Genomic DNA, 25,703 nt, shown 5'->3' on the forward strand with positions numbered 1-25,703 from the left:
TCAGCCGCCCCGTACTGGGTGCAGCAGCCCCACAGCCGGGTGTACGGCCCCGGTGAGAGCGTGCGGCTGGAGTGCTCCGCCTACGGGAAACCACCCCCCCTGGTGTCCTGGAGGATCAACGGCGTTCCTTGGGCAGGTGAGAGGGGCGGGGCAGGGCTGGGGGCGGGACAGGGGTGCGGCAGGAGGTGGGGTTGGGGGCAGGGTGGGGGAAGGGGTGGGCAGGGCTGGGCTGGGGCAGGGCCAGGGGAGGGGGGCGGCTCAGCTGCTCCCCAGCTGTGATTCGCCCCCAGAGCTGGAGCCGGACCCGGGGCGGACGCTGCGCCCGGGGGCCCTGATCCTGAGCCAGGTGCAGCCCAACGATTCGCTGGTGACACAGTGCGAGGCCGTCAACAGCCACGGCCGCCTGTTGGCCAACGCTTACGTCTACGTCATCCGTGAGTGCCCGGCAACCTTGCCAAGCCCCGCCTCCTGGCAACCAGCCCTGCCCCAGCTCCCATCAATCATCCCCTTAGCAACCACCCTGGTAACCATTGCCCCTAGCAACTACCTTCTGGCAACCAGCCCATCTCTGCCCCCCACGAGGCTGTGACCCCGGGGTCCCCTTGGCGGGTGCCTTTGGGGCCAAGGCGGCTCCAGCACCTCCCCTCGCCCCCCTGCAGAGCTGCCGGCCAAGATCCTGACGCCGGACGGGCGGGGCTACGCCGTGGTGGAGAACCAGACGGCCTTTCTGCACTGCCAGACCTTCGGGGCACCCATGCCCAGCGTGGAGTGGTAAGTGCCCCCGGATCCGCCCCCCCACGCGTGGCCCTGGGCGGCCGTGCCGAGCGCTCCCTGTGCCCCGGCAGGTTTGCCCCGGGGATGGAGCCGGCCCTGCAGGACGAACGGGCCTTTGTGCACACGAACGGCTCCCTGCGGCTGAGCCGCGCCCAGCGCTCCGACGCCGGCGCCTACGTCTGCCGGGCCCAGAACGACCAGAACAACGTCACCATCAGCGCCTGGCTGCAGGTCAAAGGTAGGGCGGGGGCGGGGCATGCGGGAAGGGGCGGGGCATGCGGGGAAGGGTGTGTCCAGGCTCCGCCCCTCACCCCGCCCCTCTGTCCCTCACCAGCTGCCACCCGGATTGAGCAGGGCCCCCAGAGCGTCGTGGTGAAGAAGTCCAGCAACGTGACCTTCAAGTGCCTGGCCCAGTTTGACGAGACGCTGCCGGAGCACGGCATTGAGTGGCGGCGGGATGGGCACCCCATCCGCGAGTCAGACGACAGTGACAAGTGAGGGGGAGACGGGGCACTGCTGGGGGAAGCTCGCAGCACCAGGGAGGCCTGGCTTAGCCAGGAGATCTCGCATGTTCTGAAAATCAAAAAGGAGTCGTATAAAAAGTGGAAACTGGGACGAAGCCCAAAGGGCGAATGTGGGCGAACAACACGGGTGTGCAGGGGCGAGGTTAGAAAGGCAAAGGCCCAGAACGAGCTCCTAAAGGGAAACAGGACGGCATCTATCTAGAAGGCCAAGGACAGGGTAGGCCCGCTGCTCCGTGCGGAAGGAGAAACAGTACCAGGGAACTTGGAAATGGTGGAGAGGCTTTGTTTCCGTCTTCACCGATGTGACGTAGTGGGGGGACTTGCTGGGCTGGGGTGACCCCTGCTGTCTGGAGCAAGACCCAGCAGGGAAAACCTCGCTAGGCAGAGATAAGGCCAAACTGGTTGAACCAGGGGCCAGACACCCCCATGGAGAGGAACAAAGGGAGGGGGATGCTGCCCTGGCTGGGGGGCGGGGCGGGGCCTGGCTGGGGGGCAGGGCTGGTAGGGGGTTAGTTAGTTCCTGGCTGGAAGGCGGGGAATAAGGAGCTGGGGAGGGGGCTGGGACTCCCCTATCTCAAGGGGGGGCACTGAGGCCTCTTAGCCCCAGTTCCTGTAACCAGATTCCATCTGTGCTGCGCTGTGCTGGAGGAGCAATAAACCACCCTCAATTCCACCGGCTGCTGCAGTCTGTTTGTGCCATTTCGGGGTGCAGGAGACGGGGGACCCCCAACGCGCCGTCACAACCGACAAGTCTGATGATGAAGGGACGCCGAACACAGCGAATGCTCGTGGGAAGGGGGGGGGTTAGAAGATAAAATAAAAAAAGAACAAGTTAAAAATCACCTAGAAAAGTGAGAAGCCTGCAAGTCACCAGGGCCTGATGAAATGCACCTAGAATACTCAAGGAGTGACAGGGGAGGTATCTGAGCCTCTAGCTCTCAGCTTTGGAAAATCATGGAAGTCGGGAGAGATTCCAGAGGACTGGAAAAGGGCAAATCTAGTGCCCAGCTATAAAAAGGGGAATAAGAACAACCCAGGAAACTTCAGACCAGGCAGTTTAACTCTGTGCCAGGGAAGATAAGGGAGGAATCATCTGCAAACACCTGGAGATACGAGGGTGCCAGGGAACAGCCAGCATGGGTTTGTAAAGAACAAATCGCGTCAGCCCAATCGGATCGAGCTCTTTCACAGGCTCACGAGCCTTGTGGCTAAGGGAGAAGCGGTGGCCGTGGCCGGCCTGGCTAGGAAGGCGTTTGATGCGGTCGTGCATGACCTTCTCATCAATAAATGAGGCCAATGTGACGGAGATGAGGTTCCTGTGAGGCGGGTGCAGAACTGGCTGGATCACCATTCTCAGGGAGTCGTTCTCAATGGTTCACAGTGATGCCGGAAGGGCAGAACAAGGGGGGTTCTGCAGGGTCTGTTTTGAGGCCGGCTCTGTTCAGTGTCTTCATCAAGGATTTCGCTATCGGCGCACAGAGGGCGCTTATTGAGCCTGCCGGTGATCGCGCCGGGAGGGCTTGCGAGGGCTTTGGAGGAGGGGTCAGAATTCCCACTGATCTGGGCGCACTGGCGAGATGGTCGGAGTTTAATGAGGACAAAGGCAAAGTGCTGCACTTGGAAGGAGCGATCCGTCTCACACACAGCGGGAAGCGGCTGTCCAGGGAGGAGTCCTGCAGAAAGGGATCCAGGGGCCAGTGTGGACCACAAGCTAAATACGAGTCAGCAGTGCGATGCTGCTGTGAAAAAAGCCAGCCTGGGTCTGGGCGGCTCTCAGGCGGCCGTGAGCCACGCGAGGAGTCGTTCTCCCGCTCGGCTGTGCGCTGAGGCCTCCGCTGGAGGTTTGTGTCCAGTTCTGGGCACCGCATTTCAGGAGAGATGTGGAGACGGCCCCGAGACGAGCGGCAAGACGGATGAGAACAGCAGCTGCAGGGCCGGCTCCCTTCGGAAGGAGCAGCCGAGGGGGCGTGAAGCGCTTTTCAGGGGTGACACGGAGCAGGGGGACACACGGTCCCCTGGGCCTCGGAGGACGGGCCGAGCTGCAAGGGGCTGGAACTGCCTCTGGGGAGGTTTGGGGGGACGTTAGGACACACGTCCTGCCCGGCAGGGGGGTGACACTGGACGAAGGTGCCCAGGGGCTGTGGAGTCTCCATTGTGGAGATACTGAAGAGCCGGTCGGACAGACGCCTGCAGGGACGGGCGAGACGGTGCCAGGTCCTGCCGTGCGGCTGGGGACTGGACTCGACCTCGCGAGGTCCCTGCCAGTCCTAGTGTCCTAGGATTCTACAAAGCTCGCAGCCGTGGGGGTGACCATGGCTGGGGGCACTGTGGGGGGAAGCTCGCAGCCGTGGGGGTGACCATGGCTGAGGGCACTGTGGGGGGAAGCTCGCAGCTGTGGGGGTGACCATGGCTGGGGGCACTGTGGGGGGAGCTCGCAGCCGTGGGGGTGACCATGGCTGAGGGCACTGTGGAGGGAAGCTCGCAGCCGTGGGGGTGACCATGGCTGAGGGCACTGTGGGGGTGACCATGGCTGGGGGCACTGTGGGGGGAAGCTCGCAGCCGTGGGGGTGACCATGGCTGGGGGCACTGTGGGGGGAAGCTCGCAGCTCTGGGGGGCACCTCGCTGGGCTGACCTGCCCTCCCCCCCACAGGTACTTCATGGAGCCCGGCTCGCTGAGCATCTGGGACGTGGACTACGCGGACCAGGGCCAGTACAGCTGCCGGGCGTTCACGGCGCTGGACGCGGTGGAGGAGCACGCGAAGCTGCAGGTGGTGGGTACGTAGGGGCAGGAGGGGGGCTGGCAGGGAGTGCGGGGGCGGAGCCGGGGGCGGGGCCAGCGGGGGGCCACTGACCAGTCTCTGCCCACAGGCCGCCCGGGGCCGGCGCGGGACCTGCAGGTGGTGGAGCAGCGGGAGCGGCGGGTGAAGCTGAGCTGGACGCCGGGCGACCCCCACAACAGCCCCATTGACAGTGAGGGGAGCCCCCGCCCCCGCCCCGCCCCAGGGTTTGGAGTGGGGGAGGGGTCACGGGGGGGTTCCAGAAACATTGGGGCAAGTTCCAGGGGCGTGTTTGAGGGACCCCAGGACATTTCAGGGGAATTTGGGGGGGCCTGGGGAAGTTCTGGGGATTTGGGGGGGCACCAGGGCAATTCTGGAAGTTGCAGGGGCACTGGGGTGAATTTGGGGGGGTTGCTGGGGATTGCAGGGGTGCCAGGGGGTTCTGGGGATTTGGGGGGCCTGGTGCAATTTTGGGGGTTGCGGGGGCACCAGGGTGAGTTTGAGGGATTGGGGGGCACTGGGGCGGTTTGAGGGGGGTTGCTGGAGCTCAGGGATGAGTTGGGGGGTTGCTGGGGATTGGGGGGTGGAGCCCTGGGCTGTTTGGGGGGGGGGGGGGTTGCTGGAGCCCTGGGATGAGTTGGGGGGTTGCTGGGGATTGGGGGGGCACCGGGGCAGTTTGAGAGGGGGTTTCTGGGGGTTGCTGGAGCCCTGGGATGAGTTGGGGGGGTTGCTGGGGATTGGGGGGTGCCGGGGCTGTTTGGGGGTTGCTGGAGCCCTGGGATGAGTTGGGGGGTTGCTGGGGATTCAGGGGCACCGGGGCAGTTTGAGAGGGGGTTTCTGGGGGTTGCTGGAGCCCTGGGATGAGTTGGGGGGTTGCTGTGGATTGGGGGGTGCCGGGGCTGTTTGGGGGGGGGGTTGCTGGAGCCCTGGGATGAGTTGGGGGGTTGCTGGGGATTCAGGGGCACCGGGGCAGTTTGAGAGGGGGTTTCTGGGGGTTGCTGGAGCCCTGGGATGAGTTGGGGGGTTGCTGAGGATTGGGGGGTGCTGGGGCAGTTTGAGGGGGGTTGCTGGAGCCCTGGGATGAGTTGGGGGGTTGCTGGGGATTGGGGGGTGCTGGGGCAGTTTGAGGGGGGTTGCTGGAGCCCTGGGATGAGTTGGGGGGATGCTGAGGATTGGGGGGCGCCGGGGCGGTTCTGGAGATTTGGGGGCCAGTTCCGGGGCCGGGCGTCTCACCCCCTGTCTCCCCAGAGTTCATTGTGGAGGCAGAGGACAGCTTGCGGCAGCCGGGTGCCTGGCGGGAGCTCAGCACGGTGCCGGGGGCCCAGCCGTGGGCCCAGCTGCGCCTGGAGCCCTACGGGGAGTTCCGCTTCCGCGTCCGCGCCAGCAACTACTACGGGCGCGGCGAGCCCAGCGCCAGCTCCGAGCCCGTCTACACCAGCCAGGCGGGTACGGCCGGGTGGGCCCGGGCGGGGGGGCGGGGGCCCCCCAGCTCCCCCTCATCCTGTGACTTTGCCTTGCAGCCCCTGAGCGCTACCCCGAGGGGGTGACCGGCGAGGGGAACGAAACCACCAACCTGCTCATCACCTGGAAGGTGAAGTGGGGGCTCCAGCCTCCCCCCCCCCACCTTGCCCCGCTCCAGCGGCTCCGGAGGGTGTTGCCATGGAGAACACCGTGCGGCGGTGGTGCGGGGGGAGCCCCGGCGGGGGAGGCGGGTGGCTCATGCTGGCTGGCGCGGTGTAGCGCGGGTGTGATGGTGACAGGACAGGCGGGGGTACGTGGTTCACACCTTTGCATGCAGGGGGGTGCTGGGCAGGTGGGTGTGGGCTCCCACAGCCCCCTCCAGGCCTGGCTCCATCCCAGTAGATTGGGCCCCGGGGCCCCCTCTCCTCACTCACCCAGGCCGGACCCGGCTGCTGCCCCATCTCCAGGCTACTGGCAGGTGACGCTTTGCTCGGGGAGCAGGACACCAGGGGCTGGCGGCCGGGGGGCGGGCGCAGGGCCTGGGGCGGGAGTTAGTTTTGGGCCGGCTGGGGGAGGAGCCTCACTGGCCTGGGGGACCGGGCAGAGCCCTGGCTCCGCCCCCCCAGGCTGCTCTTGGCTCCACCCCCCAGGCTGCTCCTGCCCCCCCCCGGCTGCTCCTGGCTCCGCCCCCCCAGGCTGCTCTTGGCTCCACCCCCCGAGGGTGCTCCTGGCTCCGCCCCCCCCGGCTGCTCCTGGCTCCGCCCCCCCAGGCTGCTCTTGGCTCCACCCCCCCAGGCTGCTCCTGCCCCCCCCCGGCTGCTCCTGGCTCCGCCCCCCCAGGCTGCTCTTGGCTCCACCCCCCCAGGGTGCTCCTGCCCCCCCCCCCCGGCTGCTCCTGGCTCCCCCCCCCCCAGGCTGCTCTTGGCTCCACCCCCCCAGGCTGCTCCTGCCCCCCCCCGGCTGCTCCTGGCTCCGCCCCCCCAGGCTGCTCTTGGCTCCACCCCCCCAGGGTGCTCCTGCCCCCCCCCCCAGCTGCTCCTGGCTCCTGTGACAAGTCTGGGCTACGCTGGGTCCCTGGGACCCGACAGCCCTTCTCCTCTACCTGCCGCCTGAGAGCCCCCCTGGCCGCAGGGGAGGAGGCTGGGCCGGAGGCTTCCCGCACTCTGTGACACCTGCCACGTTAACCCCCATCACGCTCGCAGCACAAGGGAAACTGAGGCACGCCGTGATCCTGCCGAACACTAAGACAATGGCCCGCTCTGCCACACATGCGCTGCGGAGCGCCGGGGCTGCAGGACCTTGGGGCCGAACCGGAGCCAGGAGCTGACGGACACGCTGCCATGGCAGCCACACGAGTCCCTTGGAAGCCACGGTGGCTCACGTCTGGGATTCAGCGAGTGGAAGGGGCCAGGAGCTCCCGGCAAAGGCAGAGAGCCGGCTACCATGACCAGCGGGGCGCCGGGGGCATCCTCTGGGCCGGGTCCCGTGTGCCCCAGTGACACTGACAAGCCACCTGATGGGCCCCCTGCCTGACAGCTGGGTGCCTCCCCTGCTGCCGGTCACTGGGTGACAGAGCAGGCTGTTCGGTTGTTCCACCCAGCGACTGTTAACGACTGTGTTTGCCTAGGTGTTGTTATGTGGGGGGGCGGGTGTGTGACAGTGTAGTTGTGTTGTAGCTCACTGGGGTGTGTGTGGCAGGGTAGGGGTGTTGCAGCTGATGCTGTTTTCTGAGTAGTTTGCAGTTCTTGCTCTCTGTGTGCAATAAAAGAAAGTGGCATTGTATTTCACACTGCCTGTGCACAGGTTAAGTGTGCTGTAGCTGATGCTTGGTGTAGATGTATGCTACAGTTCTTTGGGTGGGGTGTTAGTTGTCCTGTAGTTGACAGTGTGGGTCTCTTTCTCTATCATCGGCTAGTGTCTGGCTGTAGTTCTGTTGTAGTTCACTGTGGCTGGCTGGCTGTTGTGGGGCAGTTGGGCTGTAGCCCACAAGGACTGGCTGTCCCTGGGCAAAGTCTCCAAGGAGCATACCAGGGGCAGCATGTGAGGGAGAAGGTGCCAGGGTGAATGAGCCGCCCACGTGCGGCTGAGGTGGCTCTGTCATGCCGGGTGGTGGGCAGATCCGGCGACGGATCCGCCTCAGCCCCGAGGGGCCAGAGCTGGCCGCCTGTGGCCCCGGGTGTGAGACCCCTCTGCAGGAGGCCGGGTGTCCCCGTTGCCGCTGGCCTGGCCGGCGCTGGAGGGCGTGCCGGCGGAGAGGCTGCGACGTGGGTAGGTCCTGTGACGGTGTCCTCGTGTGGGCAGCTGGCTCTGGGGTTGGTTGCAGGGGTGGGTTCCCGGGGGGGGTGTTTGCTTCAGGCTGAGGGCTGTCTGTGGCCGAGGGTTGGCCTGTTCCCCAAGGCCTGGGAGAGGGCGAGGCTGTTGTGAACCGTGCACGGAGGACTGTAGGGGATGGCCAGTGGGGTTGCCGGGCCTCTCTTGAAGAAGCCAGCGTCTCGTCTGCCTCTGTCGGGCTCTCTCTTCCCTTCTCCGGGCGGGTGTTTGAGTTTTAAGAACTCGATCCAGGGTGTGGGGCTGTGTCTGTGGGATGGGAGCCAATCCAGCTGTACCTTAGGGCCTGGCTGTAAAGGACTGACTGAAATTTCCGGTATCGGCTGGTGGAAATGTGTCCGTTGCGTACCCGTGCTGGAGTGGATCTCTCGTGTGCACTGGCCCAGGGTGAGGGCGACGTTGTTGAAATCCCAGTGCAATTCTTGCAGGCTCTCCTTCCCGTGCGTCCATGTGACGAGGTCTGTCTGTGCCGCGGTGCTGGGGGCGAGAGCCGAGGGAACGTTCTTCAAGGTTGGCCATGCAGACGTTGGCAGATTGTGGTGCTGGGGGGCCGTGGCCGTGCCACTGCCTTGCAGATACGAATTGTCTCCGAATCGGAAGTAGTGGTGGGTGAGGACAGTCGCAGATCCCTGTAACCAGCCGTGCAGCGGCTTCATCGGGGACGCTGTTCCTGTAATCCGTCTTCATGTGGACTGGTGGTGAACAGAGCTCCTACGGCCACGGTGGCCAGGTTGGTGTGTTCAGGTGGCTCAATCCTCAGCAAGTCGGTGGTGTCTCGAAGGTAGTTGGTAGCACAGGGTCTGAGGAGAGAATCAGCATAATCACGTTGTAAGGGGTAGTTGCGCTGTGGTCCATGGCTGGCTGCTAGCCGGTACTTGGGCTGTGATTCACAGTCACAGGCTATTACAGTCGCTGGCTGTTAGCAGGTACTTGGGCTGTGGTTCGCAGCTGGCTGACTGTTAGTTGGTGTGACGGCGCGTCGGGGTCCCCGCCTCCTGCACCCCCTGGTGGCACGGACACACTCCCCCAGCGGGTAGAACAGGGGGAGTTTATGGCTTCTCCAGGACGCAGCCCAGCACAGATGCAATCCGGTTCCAGGGCAGGCCTAGGATGCCTCAGCCCCCTGAGATGGGGGAGCCTGGGCCCCTAAATCCCAGCCCCTTCCCTAGGCTGCTTCCCCATGATACCAGCCAGAAACTGCCCCCCAGCCAGTGCTGGTCTCCCGCCCGCCCCCTTTGTCTCTCCGGGGAGCCGACCGGTGGGGCAGGTCGGGAGACCCCCTGCCTAGTGACTCATCCGCTGACCTGTGGGGCCAGGCTGCAGACAGCCGCCAGTGGGGTCCCCCGCTGCCCCAGCCCAGCCACCAGCCAGGCCCTGCACTATATCACAGCGGGTACGTGGGCTGTGGTTCACAGCTGTCTGTTGGTAGATCACCTCTGGTTCGCGGCTGGCTGATTGTTAGTGGGTTCTTGGGCTGTGGTTCACAGTCGCTGGCTGTTAGTGTGTAGCTGGGCTGTGGTTCACAGTCGCTGGCTGTTAGTGTGTAGCTGGGCTGTAGTTCACAGCTGGCTGGCTATTACTTGGTAGTTTGGGCTGTGGTTCAGAGTCAGCGGCTGTCAGCAGGTAATTGGGCTGTGGTTGACAGTGGCTGGCTGTTAGTAGGTAGTTGGGCTGTAGTTCAGAACTGGCTGGCTGTTAGCAAGTATTTGGCTATTGTTCACAGTTGCTGGCTATTAGCGGGTAGTTGGGCTGTGGTTCACAGTGGCTGGCCTTTAGCGGATAGTTGGGCTGTATTTCACAGTCGCTGGCTATTGTTGGCCTGTGGTTCACGGCTGACTAGCTGTTAGTGGGTAGTTAGCCTGTAGTTTACAGTTGACTAGCTGTTACTTGGTAGTTTGGGCTGTGTTTCACAGTGGCTCGTTGGGTAGTTGGGCTGTAGTTCACCACTGGCTGGGTGTTAGCAGCTATTTTGTCTGTGATTCACAGCTGGCTGCCTGTTAGCAGTTGTTGGGCTGTAGTTCAGAGCTGGCTGGCTCTTAGGGGGTAGTTGGGCTATGGTTCACAGTGGCTGTTTGGTGGTAGTTGGACTGTAGTTCACAGCTGGTTGGCTGTCAGTGGGCAGTCGGGCTGTAGTTCAGACATTGTGTCTGTGTGTTTAAGTGACGTGCCCTGCTGTTCGTGGGGCTTGGCTGGGATGCATTGTACCTAGAAGGGAGAATGTGTTGGCTTTAGCCTCCACTATGCACTGACCGCCCCCCCTTTCCTCCCCCAGCCCCTGAACAGGTCAGACTGGAATGCCCCAGAACTGAGTTACCGGGTGCAGTGGCGTCGGCAGGGCCAGGGGGGGCGCTGGAGCGAGGAGACCGTCAGTGGCCCCCCCTTGCTGGTCACGGAGACCCCCACCTTTGTCCCCTACGAGATCAAGGTGCAGGCCGTGAACCCCGCCGGCAAGGGGCCCGAGCCGCCCATCGTGGTGGGGTACTCGGGGGAGGACGGTGAGTGGGGGAGGGCGTTGGAGCTGGGGATCTCTGGGACCCGGGGAGGGACAGGAGAAAGCACGGTGCCTGCAGGGAAGGGACAGGGGAAACTCTGACCCTCCACCTGACGTGTGGGTCTGTTCCTCCCCCAGTGCCCCTGGCGTATCCCGAGAACGTCGGGGTGGAAATATTCAACAGCACCAGCATCCTTGTCAGCTGGACCCTGCCTGACAGAGACAAGCTGAGGGGCCATCTCCGGGGGTTCAGGGTAATGGGGGGCAGGGCAGTGGGTTGGCAGCTGGGGGTGATTGGGGGGCAGCAGGTTGGGAGTGAGGGCAGTCGTGGGGTGGTCAGGGACATGGAGTAGTCATGGGGCAGTTGGTTGTGGCAGGGGGTTGGTAGTGGAGGCGGTTGGGGATGTGGGGAGGTCAGGGATGTGGGTCGGGGGCAGTGGGTCGGGAGTGGGGGCGGTCGGGGACGTGGGGCAGTGGGTCAGGAGTGGGGGCAGTGGAGGACACGGGGCGGTCGGGGACGTGGGGCAGTCGGGGCCAGTGGGTAGGGGGTGGAGGAAAGCGGGGGAGCTGGGGCAGCCGGGGGCCCCGCTATCTGACTCTGCCCCCCAGGTGTTCTACTGGCGGCTGAGCAGCGGGGCTGAGAGGACCCGGCGCCAGGCACCGGCCGAGCCGCACCCGTCTGTGCTGACGCTGGAGGGGGATGCGTCGCGGGCCAGGCTGGGGGGGCTGCGCCCCTGGAGCCGCTACCGTCTGTCCGTGGTCGTCTTCAACGGGCGGGGGATGGGCCCCACAGTGAGCCCATCGAGTTCAGCACCCCTGAGGGAGGTGAGACCCGCCCCCGGCTCCCGCGGGGATTGTCCTGTCTTTGTGTCCTGTGTCACTGCTGTCCCGGGAGTGGCTGTGTCTGTCTGTCTGTCTGGAGTGACTCTGCATGTGCCTCAGTTTCCCCGGGCCCTGCCACGCTCGCTGCGTGGGGGGGGGGGGCGCGACTCGCGGGGGACGTAGGTTCAGTCTCAGTCTGGGGGCCCAGGGGACGGCAGATCACGCCGGGGAGCAGGACAACGCGGGGGCGGGCAGCCTGGGGGCGGGGCTGGAGTTAGTTTTCGGCCGGCTGGGGGAGGAGCCTCGCTTGCCTGGGGGGCCGGGCAGGGCCCTGGCTCCGCCCCCCCAGGCTGCTCCTGGCTCCGCCCCCCCAGGCTGCTCCTGGCTCCTGTGACAAGTCTGGGCTACCCTGTGTCCTGGGACCCGCCAGAGAGTTCTCCTGGCTGCGGGGGGGGGGCCACACTCGGATACCCCCACGGCAGCGGAACCCCACTCAGCTGCCCCAGCCCCCAGATTTCTGACCCTCTCCCAGCCCCCCCACACTCCCAGCATGTCTCTCCCCCAGTGCCCGGCCCCCCCAGCTCTCTGCTCCTGGAGCGGGTCTCGGACACGCTGCTGGCCCTGGAGTGGACGCCGCCCCGGTCCCCCAACGGGGTGCTGACCAAGTACTTGCTGCAGTACCAGCAGGGTGAGGAACGCGGCGCAAAGGGGACACGCAGGGGAGGCTCTGGAGCGTCGGAAGGGTGCAGGGATGGCGGGCACGGGGAAGCCAGGTGGGGGAGGCTGGGCGGGCGGGGGGACAGGCTGGAGGTCTGGCGGGGGGTGGGGAAGCCGGGCGGGGGGACAGGCTGGGGGTCTGGAGGGGGGGGGGGCGGGGGAAGCCGGGCGGGGGGACAGGCTGCGGGTCTGGGGGGCCGGGGGGGGGGCCCGGGGGAAGGGGCGGGGAAGGGGGGGCAGGGGGACAGGCTGGGGGTCTGGCGGGGGGACAGGCTGGGGGTGGGGGGGGACTGGGGGGGGGGACCAGGGGGAAGCCGGGCGGGGGGACAGGCTGGGGGTCTGGCGGGGGGGCCGGCTGGGGGTCTGGCGGGGGGCGGGGAAGCCGGGCAGGGGGACAGGCTGGGGGTCTGGCGGGGGGCGGGGAAGCCGGGCAGGGGGACAGGCTGGGGGTCTGGCGGGGGGGCCGGGGGGCTGGGGGTCTGGTGGGGGGGGCTGGGGGAGGGGCCGGGGGGGTCTGGGGGGGGCGGGGGAGCGGGGAGGGGGGGGGCTGGGGGTCTGGGGGGCCGGGGGGGGCCGGCTGGGGGTCTGGCGGGGGGCGGGGAAGCCGGGCAGGGGGCCAGGCTGGGGGTCTGGCGGGGGGACAGGCTGCGGGTCTGGGGGGCCGGGGGCCAGGCACTAACACCCGCCCTTGCCTCCACAGTGAACGGCTCGGAGCTGGGCCCCCGCTTTGAGAGCTGGGCCCCCCCCTCCCAGCTGAACATGACGCTGGGCCCGCTGGACCCCCGGGCCCGGTACCGGTTCCACCTGCGGGCGCTGACCCGGGCCGGCGAGGGCGAGCCGCTGGTGCGGGAGGGCGGCACGGTGCCGGAGCCGGGTAAGGGGGCCGCGCGGTGGGGGGGAGTCCCCCGTCCCTGGAGAGCTCTGGGGCTAATTCCCCCTTTGCCCCCAGTGCTGCCCAGCCTGGACAACATCAGCATCTCGCTGGTCGGCCCCAACTTCACCCTCATCACCTGGGTGCCCAGCCGGGCCCAGGCCAACGTGGAGTTCGACATCCAGTTCATGAGGAAGAGCAGTAAGGGGCGGGGCATTGGCAGGGGAGTGGGGCGGGGCCGAGCATGGGAGGGGCGGGGCATTGGCAGGGGAGTGGGGCGGGGCCGAGCATGGGAGGGGCGGGGCATTGGCAGGGGAGTGGGGCGGGGCCGAGCATGGGAGGGGCGGGGCATTGGCAGGGGAGTGGGGCGGGGCCGAGCATGGGAGGGGCGGGGCATTGGCAGGGGAGTGGGGCGGGGCCGAGCATGGGAGGGGCGGGGCATTGGCAGGGGAGTGGGGCGGGGCCGAGCATGGGAGGGGCGGGGCATTGGCAGGGGAGTGGGGCGGGGCTGAGCATGGGAGGGGCGGGGCATTGGCTGGGGAGCAGGGAGGGGCTTGGGAGGGGTGGGGGCGGGGCATTGGCAGCGGTGGGGGAGGGGCATTGGCTAGGAGGAGCCTGGGCCAGTCCCCTCTGATCCGGCCGGCGGGGGGGGCGGGTGTGACCCCCCCCGTCCACCTGCCCCCCCCAGGGGCCGAGCCCTGGCGCACGTCCGGCCAGGCCAACTCCACGCACGGCTCCTACCGGCTCCTCAACCTGTGGCCGGGAACCTCCTACCGCATCCAGTTTGTGGGGCACGACCCCTCGGGGGGCAACGTCTCCTTCTGGGAGAGCGAGGTGGAGACCAACGGCACCGGTGAGTGAGTCCTGCCCCCGGCCCCCCCGGCCGCCCCACAGCCGGCCCCCCGCTCCCCCCGGCCCTCCCACGGCTGCCCCACGGCCGGCCCCCTGCTCCCCCGGCCCTCCCACGGCTGCCCCACGGCCGGCCCCCTGCTCCCCCCGGCCCCCCCGGCCGCCCCACGGCCGGCCCCCCGCTCCCCCCGGCCCTCCCACGGCTGCCCCCCGGCCGGCCCCCTGCTCCCCCCGGCCCTCCCACGGCTGCCCCACGGCCGGCCCCCCGCTCCCCCCGGCCCTCCCACGGCCGCCCCACAGCCGGCCCCCCGCTCCCCCCGGCCCTCCCACGGCTGCCCCACGGCCGGCCCCCTGCTCCCCCCGGCCCTCCCACGGCTGCCCCACGGCCGGCCCCCTGCTCCCCCCGGCCCCCCGGCCGCCCCACGGCCGGCCCCCCGCTCCCCCCGGCCCTCCCACGGCTGCCCCCCGGCCGGCCCCCTGCTCCCCCCGGCCCCACGGCTGCCCCACGGCCGGCCCCCCGCTCCCCCGGCCCTCCACGGCCGCCCCACAGCCGGCCCCCCGCTCCCCCCGGCCCTCCCACGGCTGCCCCACGGCCGGCCCCCTGCTCCCCCCGGCCCTCCCACGGCTGCCCCACGGCCGGCCCCCTGCTCCCCCCGGCCCCCCCCGGCCGCCCCACAGCCGGCCCCCTGCTCCCCCCGGCCCTCCCACGGCTGCCCCACGGCCGGCCCCCTGCTCCCCCCGGCCCCCCCCGGCCGCCCCACAGCCGGCCCCCTGCTCCCCCCGGCCCTCCCACGGCTGCCCCACGGCCGGCCCCCTGCTCCCCCCGGCCCTCCCACGGCTGCCCCACGGCCGGCCCCCTGCTCCCCCCGGCCCTCCCACGGCTGCCCCACGGCCGGCCCCCTGCTCCCCCCAGCCCTCCCACGGCTGCCCCATGGCCGGCCCCCCGCTCCTCCCGACCCCCCACAGCCACCCCACGGCTGGCTCCCCCTGGTGCCCCCACAGCCGCCCCCCCGGCCCCCCCACAGCCACCCCACGGCCGGCCCCCCGCTTCCCCCGGCCCTCCACAGCCGCCCCACGGCTGCCCCCCTTCTTTCCCCGGCCCCCCACAGCTGCCCCCCGCTCCCCACGCTCCCTTCTTCCTTCAATAGTTGGCCCCGTTCACCTCATGCTCCCTAGGGCCCCATCTCCACCAGTAACTGGCCCCCTGAGCCCCATGGCTCTCTGATCCCAAGGTGCAGCCTGTGGGGGGGCCTTCAGTGAGCCAGACCCCCAGGAGTCCAGCCCCACAGCCTCCCCGCTCGGCCACCCCCTGCCGAGGCCCCGCCCAGCCCTGGGCCCGTCCTGCCGGGAGCCGCTCGCAGAGGGGAAACTGAGGCCAGGCAGGTGTGACGCCCCTCGTTCTGCCCCCAGTGCTGATGAGCGACCAGCGCAACTTCGCCACCGAGGCCTGGTTCATCGGCTTCGTGTGCGCGGCCGGCCTGCTGCTCCTCGCGCTGCTCGTGCTCTGCTTCGTGAAACGCAGCAAGGGCGGCAAGTACTCAGGTGAGGCCCCCCGCCCCCGCCTGGGCCCCCCCCGGGATTCCCCGCCCCCGCCTGGGCCCCCCCCAGGATTCCCTGCCCCCGCCTGGGTCCCCCCGGGATTCCCCGCCCGGGTCCTCCCCGGAATCCCCCTGCCCCCGCCTGGGCCCCCCCGGGATTCCCCGCCCCCGCCTGGGCCCCCCCCCCCCGGATTCCCTGCCCCCGCCTGGGTCCCCCCGGGATTCCCCGCTCGGGTCCCCCAGAATCCCCCTTCCCCCGCCTGGGCCCCCCCGGGACTCCCCACCCTGGGTCCCCCCCCCCCCGGGGAATCCCCCTTCCCCCCCCCTTCCCCCGCCTGGGCCCCCCTGGGATTCCCCGCCCGGGTCCCCCGGAATCCCCCTTCCCCCGCCTGGGCCCCCCCCCCCCGGGACTCCCCACCCGGGTCCCCCCCGGAATCCCCCTTCCCCCGCCTGGGCCCCCCCGGGACTCCCCGCCCCCGCCCCCCCAGGGTCCCCCCGGAATCCCCCTTCCCCCGCCTGGGTCCCCCCGGGATTCCCCGCCCGGGTCCCCCCCCCCCCGGAATCCCCCTTCCCCCGCCTGGGCCCCCCGGGATTCCCCGCCCGGGTCCTCCCCGGAATCCCCCTTCCCCCACCTGGGTCCCCCCCGAGATTCCCCGCCCCCGCCTGGGCCCCCCGGGATTCCCCGCCCGGGTCCTCCCCGGAATCCCCCTTCCCCCACCTGGGTCCCCCCCGAGATTCCCCGCCCCCGCCTGGGCCCCCCGGGATTCCCCGCCCGGGTCCTCCCCGGAATCCCCCTTCCCCCGCCTGGGCCCCCCCCGGGATTCCCCGCCCGGGTCCTCCCCGGAATCCCCCTTCCCCCGCCTGGGCCCCCCCGGGATTCCCCGCCCGGGTCCTTCCCTGGAATCCCCCTTCGCCCACCTGGGTCCCCCCCGAGATTCCCCGCCCCTGCCTGGGCCCCCCCGGGATTCCCCGCCCGGGTCCTCCCCGGAATCCCCCTTCCCCCACCTGGGCCCCCCCGGGATTCCCCGCCCGGGTCCTCCCCGGAATCCCCCTTCCCCTGCCTGGGTCCCCCCGGGATTCCCTGCCCGGGTCCCCCCCGAGATTCCCCGCGCCCGCCTGGGCCCCCCCCGGGACTCCCCGCCCCCGCCTGGGTCCCCCCGGGATTCCCCGCCCGGGTCCCCCCCGGGATTCCCCGCCCCCGCCTGGGTCCCCCCGGGATTCCCCGCCCGGGTCCCCCCGGAATCCCCCTGCCCCCGCCTGGGCCCCCCCGGGACTCCCCACCCCCACCTGGGTCCCCCCGGGATTCCCCGCCCGGGTCCCCCCTGGAATCCCCCTTCCCCCGCCTGGGTCCCCCCGGGATTCCCCGCCCGGGTCCCCCCCGAGATTCCCCGCCCCCGCCTGGGTCCCCCCGGGATTCCCCGCTCGGGTCCCCCGGAATCCCCCTTCCCCCGCCTGGGTCCCCCTGGGATTCCCTGCCCGGGTCCCCCCCGAGATTCCCCGCCCCCGCCTGGGTCCCCCCCGGAATCCCCCTGCCCCCGCCTGGGCCCCCCCGGGACTCCCCACCTCCATCTGGGTCCCCCCGGGATTCCCCGCCCGGGTCCCCCCGGAATCCCCCTGCCCCCGCCTGGGCCCCCCCGGGATTCCCCACCCCCGCCTGGGCCCCCCCAGGATTCCCCGCCCGGGTCCTCCCCGGAATCCCCCTTCCCCCGCCTGGGTCCCCCAGGGATTCCCCGCCCGGGTCCCCCCCGGGATTCCCCGCCCCCGCCCGGGTCCTCCCCGGAATCCCCCTTCCCCCGCCCGGGTCCTCCCCAGAATCCCCCTTCCCCCGCCCGGGTCCCCCCCGGGATTCCCCTGCCCCCACCTGGGCCCCCCCGGGATTCCCCGCCCCCGCCTGGGTCCCCCCGGGATTCCCCGCCCCCGCCTGGGCCCCCCCGGATCCCCCACCCCTGCCTGGCCCCCCCGGGCTCTCCCTGCTCCCTTTGTCCCTCCAGGGGCTCCAATGTGGTTCCCTACCCCCCTGCCCTCACACCCCTGTCACTGAGTGGGGAGCCCTCGCAGCTCTCAGCCGTCGGGGGAACAGAAGGCTCCCAGGCTCCTCAGCCCCACCCCGGGACACCCCCTTCCCCGCTGCCCCCCTCAGATCCTGGCGCCCCCCCAACTAACTCTGCCCCCCAGTGAAGGACAAGGAAGACACACAGGTCGACTCTGAAGCCCGGCCCATGAAGGATGAGACCTTTGGAGAGTACAGGTGTGTGGGGGAGGGCAGTACAGGTGGGGGGGCAGGATGGGGAGGAGGGCAGTACAGGTGGGGGGGAGGGCAGTACAGGTGGGGGGGCAGGATGGGGAGGGCAGTACAGGTGTGTGGGGGAGGGCAGTACAGGTGGGGGGGCAGGATGGGGAGGGCAGTACAGGTGTGGGGGGAGGGCAGTACAGGTGGGGGGAGGGCAGTACAGGTGGGGAGGCAGGATGGGGAGGGCAATACAGGTGGGGGAGGGCAGTACAGGTGGGGAGGCAGGATGGGGAGGAGGGCAGTACAGGTGGGGGGGAGGGCAGTACAGGTGGGGAGGCAGGATGGGGAGGAGGGCAGTACAGGTGGGGGGGAGGGCAGTACAGGTGGGGAGGCAGGATGGGGAGGAGGGCAGTACAGGTGGGGGGGAGGGCAGTACAGGTGGGGGGGCAGGATGGGGAGGGCAATACAGGTGGGGGGAGGGCAATACAGGTGGGGGGGAGGGCAGTACAGGTGGGGAGGCAGGATGGGGAGGAGGGCAGTACAGGTGAGGGGGAGGGCAGTACAGGTGGGGAGGCAGGATGGGGAGGAGGGCAGTACAGGTGGGGGGGAGGGCAGTACAGGTGGGGGGGCAGGATGGGGAGGGCAATACAGGTGTGGGGGGAGGGCAGTACAGGTGTGGGGAGGTGGTGGGGAGGGGCAGGCCAGGGGTTTTCTATCACACCATGAAGCCCCTCGGGGGGGCACAGGCGGGGATTGGGGGACCCTTGCGGCCTAGGAGGGAGAAGCGTAAATTGCTCCCCCAACCCCAATTGCCTGGGGAGATCCCAGAATGCAATGGGGCAAATGCCCCACAGGTGGCGGGTGGATTGAGCAGCGTTTGCCCCCCCCCCCCCGCCTGGCCAGGCTCTGACTGTCTCTCCCCCCCATGCTGCTGGCTTTGCTCACGCAGGTCCCTGGAGAGGTAAGAGATGGGGGGGCGGATGTCTGGGTTCCACTCTGCATTGCCAGGATGCTGCTTGCCTGGCGGGGGGGGGTCTGTGGGGCTGGTGGAGGCTCCGGGGGGGGGGGGGGCACGACAGGGTGTGTCAGACTGGGAGTGCAGAGCCTAGGGCCTGGGCCAGCCACAGTGCCCTGAAGGGGGGGCACAAGGGTCCGGGGGGGACGGCGCACGGGGGGGGGACGGCGCACGGGGGGGACGGCGCACGGGGGGCGTGGCCGTGGCCCTGGTGAACTGTGCGCCGCCCTCTCACTGCTCCTGTCTCGTTGCGGCCCCGGCAGCTCGTCCATCGTTCGGAATAGGTAACTGGGCACGTTGGCTGGGTTGCACGGGGCTGGGAGGCTGCGTGCAGGGTTCTATTGCACGCGCACTGTGGCCTGGTGCAGGAGGCTTGCACACCTACTCACACTCAGGACACGTGTAACCGGCCCCCACTTGTGCACAATCCCTTGCACGCCTCTTCTCCCACCCAAGTCTGTGGACACTTTCCTGTGCACCAGCCCTGTGACTCCCTGAACAGCTCTGGCACGGTGTTGCACAGAGAGCTGCTGGCCTGGTGCACCCCACCACCTCCACTCGTGTGCTGCCCCGCCCCACCCCACCCCACCCCAGGCGCTGTGCACACAGCTCCTTCCCAGGATCGCGGGCTCTGGCCCCCACCTTGCATGCCCAGCGCCGTGCACTGTAGACACGCCCACAGTCGCTTCCCCAGGGGCCTTGCACACTCCTCACACCCTTGCCCGTCACTCCTGTGCACACCTGTGCACCCCCATTCACAAGGCACGCCCCATCGCATTCCGGTGTGCACGCCGCTGGCCTGGCGCCCGCCCTCGCACACTCAGCCCTCTCTGCCGGCAGCGACGAGGAGAAGCCGTTCGGCAGTCAGCCCTCCCTCGGCGGCGCGCTCAAGGCGCTGGGCAGCGCGGACAGCCTGGCCGACTACGGCGGCAGCGTGGACGTGCAGTTCAACGAGGACGGCTCCTTCATCGGCCAGTACAGCGGGCAGCGGGGCAAGGAGGCGGCCGGCAACGACAGCTCGGGGACCACCAGCCCCACCGCCGCCGGTGCTGCCCTGGAGTAGGGACCCTCTGGCCCACCTGGGACTAGCCCCTCCCGCCCCGGCACAGGGGCTCAGGGATGGGTCTCGGGGAGTCAGGGGGGAGGTGCTGTGGGGGGGCACCTTCCCCAGGGTTTTTATTTGCCAAAAAGTGGCTCCCGGTCTCCCCTTGGGGGGTCAGTGAGCCTCAGCCAAGGGGGGGCTGGGCTCCACCCCCGCATTTCGCCCCTGGGCGTCCTTTAAGTGGGGGAGGGGCTGACCAGTCCCCCCAATTCTGCTCAACCCCCCCTCCTGTGCATTCAATGGGGGTCTTCACCCCCTGCCTGAGGGTCCCCCTCCCTCCGCTCAGCACCCCCTGAATTCCAACCACTCCCCCACTGCCATCCCCCCACCCTGGACTTTCTGGGGCCGGCGGCGTCATTTCCCCCAAAAGGAGCCGGCCCCCCGCTTTTCTCACACAGCTGCCTTTGCAACCACATCGCTCAAGCCAAGTGGCCTCTCGTGCTCCCCCCGCGGGGCCTCCACCTGGCGGGGTCCCCGCCCCCGGGCACGGACCAGACAAACATGTACAGCTGGGCCCCGCCCCGGTGGGGCGCGGCCCCCTCCCCCCATCCCCCCCGCTCGCTGGATGGTTGTGCTAGACGTGCTCTGGGCCTGCTGTGTGTGTGGGGTAGTCGTGGCTTCGCGCTCCTTGTAAGACGAGAAAAGGGAAAAAAAGTTTTAAAAAAAGTCCCCTCCCCCACGTGCATCCTGGGGGTCGCCCCGTGTCCCTCGGCTCCGTCCCTCGCGTATCGGTCGGTGGCTTTTTTATACGTCTCTACTGTACAGACCCGAGAGCCCTTGGCGTGCGGAATAAAACCTGAACCGTGGCCCCCGCCTGCCTGGTGCTGGGACGGGGCGGCCGCGCGGGGCTCTTACGGTGGCGCCGTCCCAGGCCGGGGTACTAAGGTAGTCGCCCCACCCCAAGATGGAGGGGGATGCTACCTGTGTGGCAGGGCCATGCATGGCCAAGGGGGGGCTATTAACTGCATTACGGTTTCACCCAAGTGGGAAGTGGCAGGCGGCACTATACTGTGTATTACGGTACCATGTAACCCCCTTCCCCCGTGACCCGTGTTGAGGTCTCCCCGCCCCTGCACCCCGTAATGGCAGAACAGACTCCGCCTGCCAGTAGAATTGAGGGAGTTTATCGCTTCTCCAGGGTACAGCCCAGCATAGATGCAACCCGGTCACAGGAACCAGGGCTAGGAGGCCTCAGCCCCCCTTGAGATGGGGGGAGACCAGGCCCCTCCAAATCTAGCCCCCCTCTAGTCTTCTCCTCCTGCTTCCCCTCCCAGGCCCTGCCCCCCAGCCAGGTGCTGGTCTCCGCCCTCTCCCCTTTGTCTCTCCAGGGACGCTGAGCCTGGGTGTCTGGGTTAATCCACATTTGGGAGAGTCAGTGAGAATCTCCCATCCCAGCGGGGGGTGGGGGGGCACCGGGTTACAGAGCAGACAGCCCCGCCCCCACCCCCTACTTCCCTGGGAATGAACTTTTCCACTTGCCAAGGTAAAGCACTACACAGAGTCGCAAGGGGGCAGTTATACTGAGCATTACGGTAGAACCTCGGCAACCACAGGGTTGGGGGGACCAGGGTAGCAATGCGGTTGATACTAGGGGGATTACGGTATCACTCGTGGGGCCGCGTTCTTTTTGGCATTACGGTAACCGCTCCTGCTGCGGCTGGTGGGGCGGTTTTCGGTCCTGCTGCAGGCGAATTGCCCCGAAATTTCTTAGCCGGGCCCGGGCTGGAGATGGGGGGGGCCGATCCCTGCTGCCCCCCAGCCCCTCTCACGTCCCGCGGGGGAGGGTTGCAATGGGGGGAGGCGGCAGAGCCAGCGGACACCCCAAGCCCCTGCCCCCCCCACCCCCCCGCGGGCTGGGCCGGGCCGGGGCCGCTGACACGGGAGCAGGGAGACGGAGCTCAACAGAGACACGGGCCAGGTCACCCCCCCCGCAGCAGCTCCAGCCCCCTATGCCCCTAGACCCCGCCCACGCCACGCCCCCTAAGTCCCTAGACCCCGCCAGCCCCCCCGCCCCTAGACCCCGCCCACGCCACGCCCCCTAGGTCCCTAGACCCCGCCAGCCCCCCCCGCCCCTAGACCCTGCCCATGCCACGCCCCCTAGGTCCCTAGACCCCGCCAGCCCCCCCGCCCCTAGACCCTGCTCATGCCACGCCCCCTATGTCCCTAGACCCCGCCAGCCCCCTCGCCCCTAGACCCTGCTCATGCCACGCCCCCTAAGTCCCTAGACCCCGCCAGCCCCCCCGCCCCTAGACCCTGCTCATGCCACGCCCCCTAAGTCCCTAGACCCCGCCAGCCCCCCCGCCCCTAGACCCTGCTCATGCCACGCCCCCTATGTCCCTAGACCCCGCCAGCCCCCCCGCCCCTAGACCCCGCCCACGCCACGCCCCCTAAGTCCCTAGACCCCGCCAGCCCCCCCCGCCCCTAGACCCCGCCCACGCCACGCCCCCTAGGTCCCTAGACCCCGCCAGCCCCCCCCCCCGCCCCTAGACCCTGCCCATGCCACGCCCCCTAGGTCCCTAGACCCCGCCAGCCCCCCCCCGCCCCTAGACCCTGCTCATGCCACGCCCCCTATGTCCCTAGACCCCGCCAGCCCCCTCGCCCCTAGACCCTGCTCATGCCACGCCCCCTAAGTCCCTAGACCCCGCCAGCCCCCCCGCCCCTAGACCCTGCTCATGCCACGCCCCCTAAGTCCCTAGACCCCGCCAGCCCCCCCGCCCCTAGACCCTGCTCATGCCACGCCCCCTATGTCCCTAGACCCCGCCAGCCCCCCCGCCCCTAGACCCTGCTCATGCCACGCCCCCTAAGTCCCTAGACCCCGCCAGCCCCCCCCGCCCCTAGACACTGCCCATGCCACGCCACCACGCCCCTAGACCTAGACCACGCCCACGCCATGCCCCCTATGACCCTAAACCTAGATCCCGCCCCTGCCATGCCCCTAGACCTGGCCATGCCCAGCCCCCTATGCCCCTAGACCTAGACCCCGCCCTCGCCATGCCCTGCCCCCTATGCACCTAGACCCCGCCCCAGGGAGCAGCCGAGACCCATCGTCTTGGGCAGGACGCACTTGAGGGGTGCCAGGGGCGGGGGCTGCCCGGAACGACCCCCAAGGAGCCGGGCCCGTCTGGGGCCAGGGCTCCAGTAACGCCCGGGCGGAGGGGAGGGGCTGACGCGGAGCTGGCCAGAGGCTGGGGGCAGGGAAGGACCCGGGTCACCTGGACGCGTTGGGCCGGAGGGGTCCGAGCAGGCTCCACAGGGGACGGACAGACCCCCGGCTGCTCCGGGCCGGGCCCGACTGGCAGACAAGGCCCTGGCGTCCCGGCGGCCCAGAAGCTGAAGCTGAGGCGCCCGGCAGCAGGGCAGGCCGACGGCGCGTTGGGGCGGGGCCGCAGGGCTGGGGCGCTGGTCCCCGTTAGCGGGCGCTGGGGGGCCCCGCTGCGGAGGGGCCGGGGGCGCACGGAGAGGGGCCCGCGGGGCTGGGGGCGGCGGAGGGGCCGGGGGCGCACGGAGAGGGGCCCGCGGGGCTGGGGGCGGCGGAGGGGCCGGGGGCGCACGGAGAGGGGCCCGCGGGGCTCAGGGCGGCGGAGGGGCCGGGGGCGCACGGAGAGGGGCCCGCGGGGCTGGGGGCGGCGGAGGGGCCGGGGGCGCACGGAGAGGGGCCCGCGGGGCTGAGGGCGGCGGAGGGGCCGGGGGCGCACGGAGAGGGGCCCGCGGGGCTGAGGGCGGCGGAGGGGCCGGGGGCGCACGGAGAGGGGCCCGCGGGGCTGGGGGCGGCGGAGGGCCGGGGGCGCACGGAGAGGGGCCCGCGGGGCTGGGGGCGGCGGAGGGGCCGGGGGCGCACGGAGAGGGGCCCGCGGGGCTGGGGGCGGCGGAGGGCCGGGGGCGCACGGAGAGGGGCCCGCGGGGCTGGGGGCGGCGAAGGGCCGGGGGCGCACGGAGAGGGGCCCGCGGGGCTGAGGGCGGCGGAGGGCCGGGGGCGCACGGAGAGGGGCCCGCGGGGCTGGGGGCGGCGGAGGGCCGGGGGCGCACGGAGAGGGGCCCGCGGGGCTGGGGGCGGCGGAGGGGCCGGGGGCGCACGGAGAGGGGCCCGCGGGGCTGGGGGCGGCGGAGGGGCCGGGGGCGCACGGAGAGGGGCCCGCGGGGCTGGGGGCGGCGGAGGGCCGGGGGCGCACGGAGAGGGGCCCGCGGGGCTGGGGGCGGCGGAGGGCCGGGGGCGCACGGAGAGGGGCCCGCGGGGCTGGGGGCGGCGGAGGGCCGGGGGCGCACGGAGAGGGGCCCGCGGGGCTGGGGGCGGCGGAGGGCCGGGGGCGCACGGAGAGGGGCCCGCGGGGCTGGGGGCGGCGAAGGGCCGGGGGCGCACGGAGAGGGGCCCGCGGGGCTGAGGGCGGCGGAGGGGCCGGGGGCGCACGGAGAGGGGCCCGCGGGGCTGAGGGCGGCGGAGGGGCCGGGGGCGCACGGAGAGGGGCCCGCGGGGCTGAGGGCGGCGGAGGGGCCGGGGGCGCACGGAGAGGGGCCCGCGGGGCTGAGGGCGGCGGAGGGGCCGGGGGCGCACGGAGAGGGGCCCGCGGGGCTGGGGGCGGCGGAGGGGCCGGGGGCGCACGGAGAGGGGCCCGCGGGGCTGAGGGCGGCGGAGGGGCCGGGGGCGCACGGAGAGGGGCCCGCGGGGCTGGGGGCGGCGGAGGGGCCGGGGGCGCACGGAGAGGGGCCCGCGGGGCTGGGGGCGGCGGAGGGGCCGGGGGCGCACGGAGAGGGGCCCGCGGGGCTGAGGGCGGCGGAGGGGCCGGGGGCGCACGGAGAGGGGCCCGCGGGGCTGGGGGCGGCGGAGGGCCGGGGGCGCACGGAGAGGGGCCCGCGGGGCTGGGGGCGGCGGAGGGCCGGGGGCGCACGGAGAGGGGCCCGCGGGGCTGGGGGCGGCGGAGGGGCCGGGGGCGCACGGAGAGGGGCCCGCGGGGCTGGGGGCGGCGGAGGGCCGGGGGCGCACGGAGAGGGGCCCGCGGGGCTGGGGGCGGCGGAGGGCCGGGGGCGCACGGAGAGGGGCCCGCGGGGCTGAGGGCGGCGGAGGGGCCGGGGGCGCACGGAGAGGGGCCCGCGGGGCTGAGGGCGGCGGAGGGGCCGGGGGCGCACGGAGAGGGGCCCGCGGGGCTGGGGGCGGCGGAGGGGCCGGGGGCGCACGGAGAGGGGCCCGCGGGGCTGGGGGCGGCGGAGGGCCGGGGGCGCACGGAGAGGGGCCCGCGGGGCTGGGGGCGGCGAAGGGCCGGGGGCGCACGGAGAGGGGCCCGCGGGGCTGGGGGCGGCGGAGGGGCCGGGGGCGCACGGAGAGGGGCCCGCGGGGCTGGGGGCGGCGGAGGGGCCGGGGGCGCACGGAGAGGGGCCCGCGGGGCTGGGGGCGGCGGAGGGGCCGGGGGCGCACGGAGAGGGGCCCGCGGGGCTGAGGGCGGCGGAGGGGCCGGGGGCGCACGGAGAGGGGCCCGCGGGGCTGGGGGCGGCGGAGGGGCCGGGGGCGCACGGAGAGGGGCCCGCGGGGCTGGGGGCGGCGGAGGGCCGGGGGCGCACGGAGAGGGGCCCGCGGGGCTGGGGGCGGCGGAGGGCCGGGGGCGCACGGAGAGGGGCCCGCGGGGCTGGGGGCGGCGGAGGGCCGGGGGCGCACGGAGAGGGGCCCGCGGGGCTGGGGGCGGCGGAGGGCCGGGGGCGCACGGAGAGGGGCCCGCGGGGCTGGGGGCGGCGGAGGGGCCGGGGGCGCACGGAGAGGGGCCCGCGGGGCTGGGGGCGGCGGAGGGCCGGGGGCGCACGGAGAGGGGCCCGCGGGGCTGAGGGCGGCGGAGGGGCCGGGGGCGCACGGAGAGGGGCCCGCGGGGCTGGGGGCGGCGGAGGGCCGGGGGCGCACGGAGAGGGGCCCGCGGGGCTGAGGGCGGCGGAGGGGCCGGGGGCGCACGGAGAGGGGCCCGCGGGGCTGGGGGCGGCGGAGGGGCCGGGGGCGCACGGAGAGGGGCCCGCGGGGCTGGGGGCGGCGGAGGGGCCGGGGGCGCACGGAGAGGGGCCCGCGGGGCTGGGGGCGGCGGAGGGCCGGGGGCGCACGGAGAGGGGCCCGCGGGGCTGGGGGCGGCGGAGGGGCCGGGGGCGCACGGAGAGGGGCCCGCGGGGCTGAGGGCGGCGGAGGGGCCGGGGGCCCACGGAGAGGGGCCCGCGGGGCTGGGGGCGGCGGAGGG

The 25,703-nt window shown here is 71.5% G+C and overlaps 1 protein-coding gene across 1 annotated transcript in view; it reads left to right on the plus strand.

Annotated features, from left to right (window-relative positions):
* The window catches only part of L1CAM (L1 cell adhesion molecule), a 36,209-nt gene extending 15,903 nt beyond the window's left edge, over positions 1-20,306 (plus strand). Inside the window, 21 exon segments of the mRNA XM_089770253.1 lie at positions 5-136; positions 291-434; positions 660-771; positions 846-1,012; positions 1,109-1,268; positions 3,950-4,074; positions 4,168-4,269; positions 5,325-5,522; positions 5,597-5,667; positions 10,138-10,360; positions 10,495-10,610; positions 10,966-11,128; positions 11,131-11,181; positions 11,744-11,866; positions 12,596-12,769; positions 12,845-12,967; positions 13,455-13,619; positions 15,026-15,157; positions 17,329-17,401; positions 18,333-18,344; positions 19,239-20,306. Coding sequence (XP_089626379.1) covers positions 5-136; positions 291-434; positions 660-771; positions 846-1,012; positions 1,109-1,268; positions 3,950-4,074; positions 4,168-4,269; positions 5,325-5,522; positions 5,597-5,667; positions 10,138-10,360; positions 10,495-10,610; positions 10,966-11,128; positions 11,131-11,181; positions 11,744-11,866; positions 12,596-12,769; positions 12,845-12,967; positions 13,455-13,619; positions 15,026-15,157; positions 17,329-17,401; positions 18,333-18,344; positions 19,239-19,461 — 2,789 coding nt within the window. The 3' untranslated portion in view covers positions 19,462-20,306.
* Positions 20,307-25,703: the final 5,397 nt, after the last annotated feature.

The sequence above is a fragment of the Pelodiscus sinensis genome, chromosome 18, assembly GCF_052426305.1.
Source record: "Pelodiscus sinensis isolate ZL-2025 chromosome 18, ASM5242630v1, whole genome shotgun sequence".
Lineage (NCBI taxonomy): Eukaryota > Metazoa > Chordata > Testudines > Trionychidae > Pelodiscus > Pelodiscus sinensis.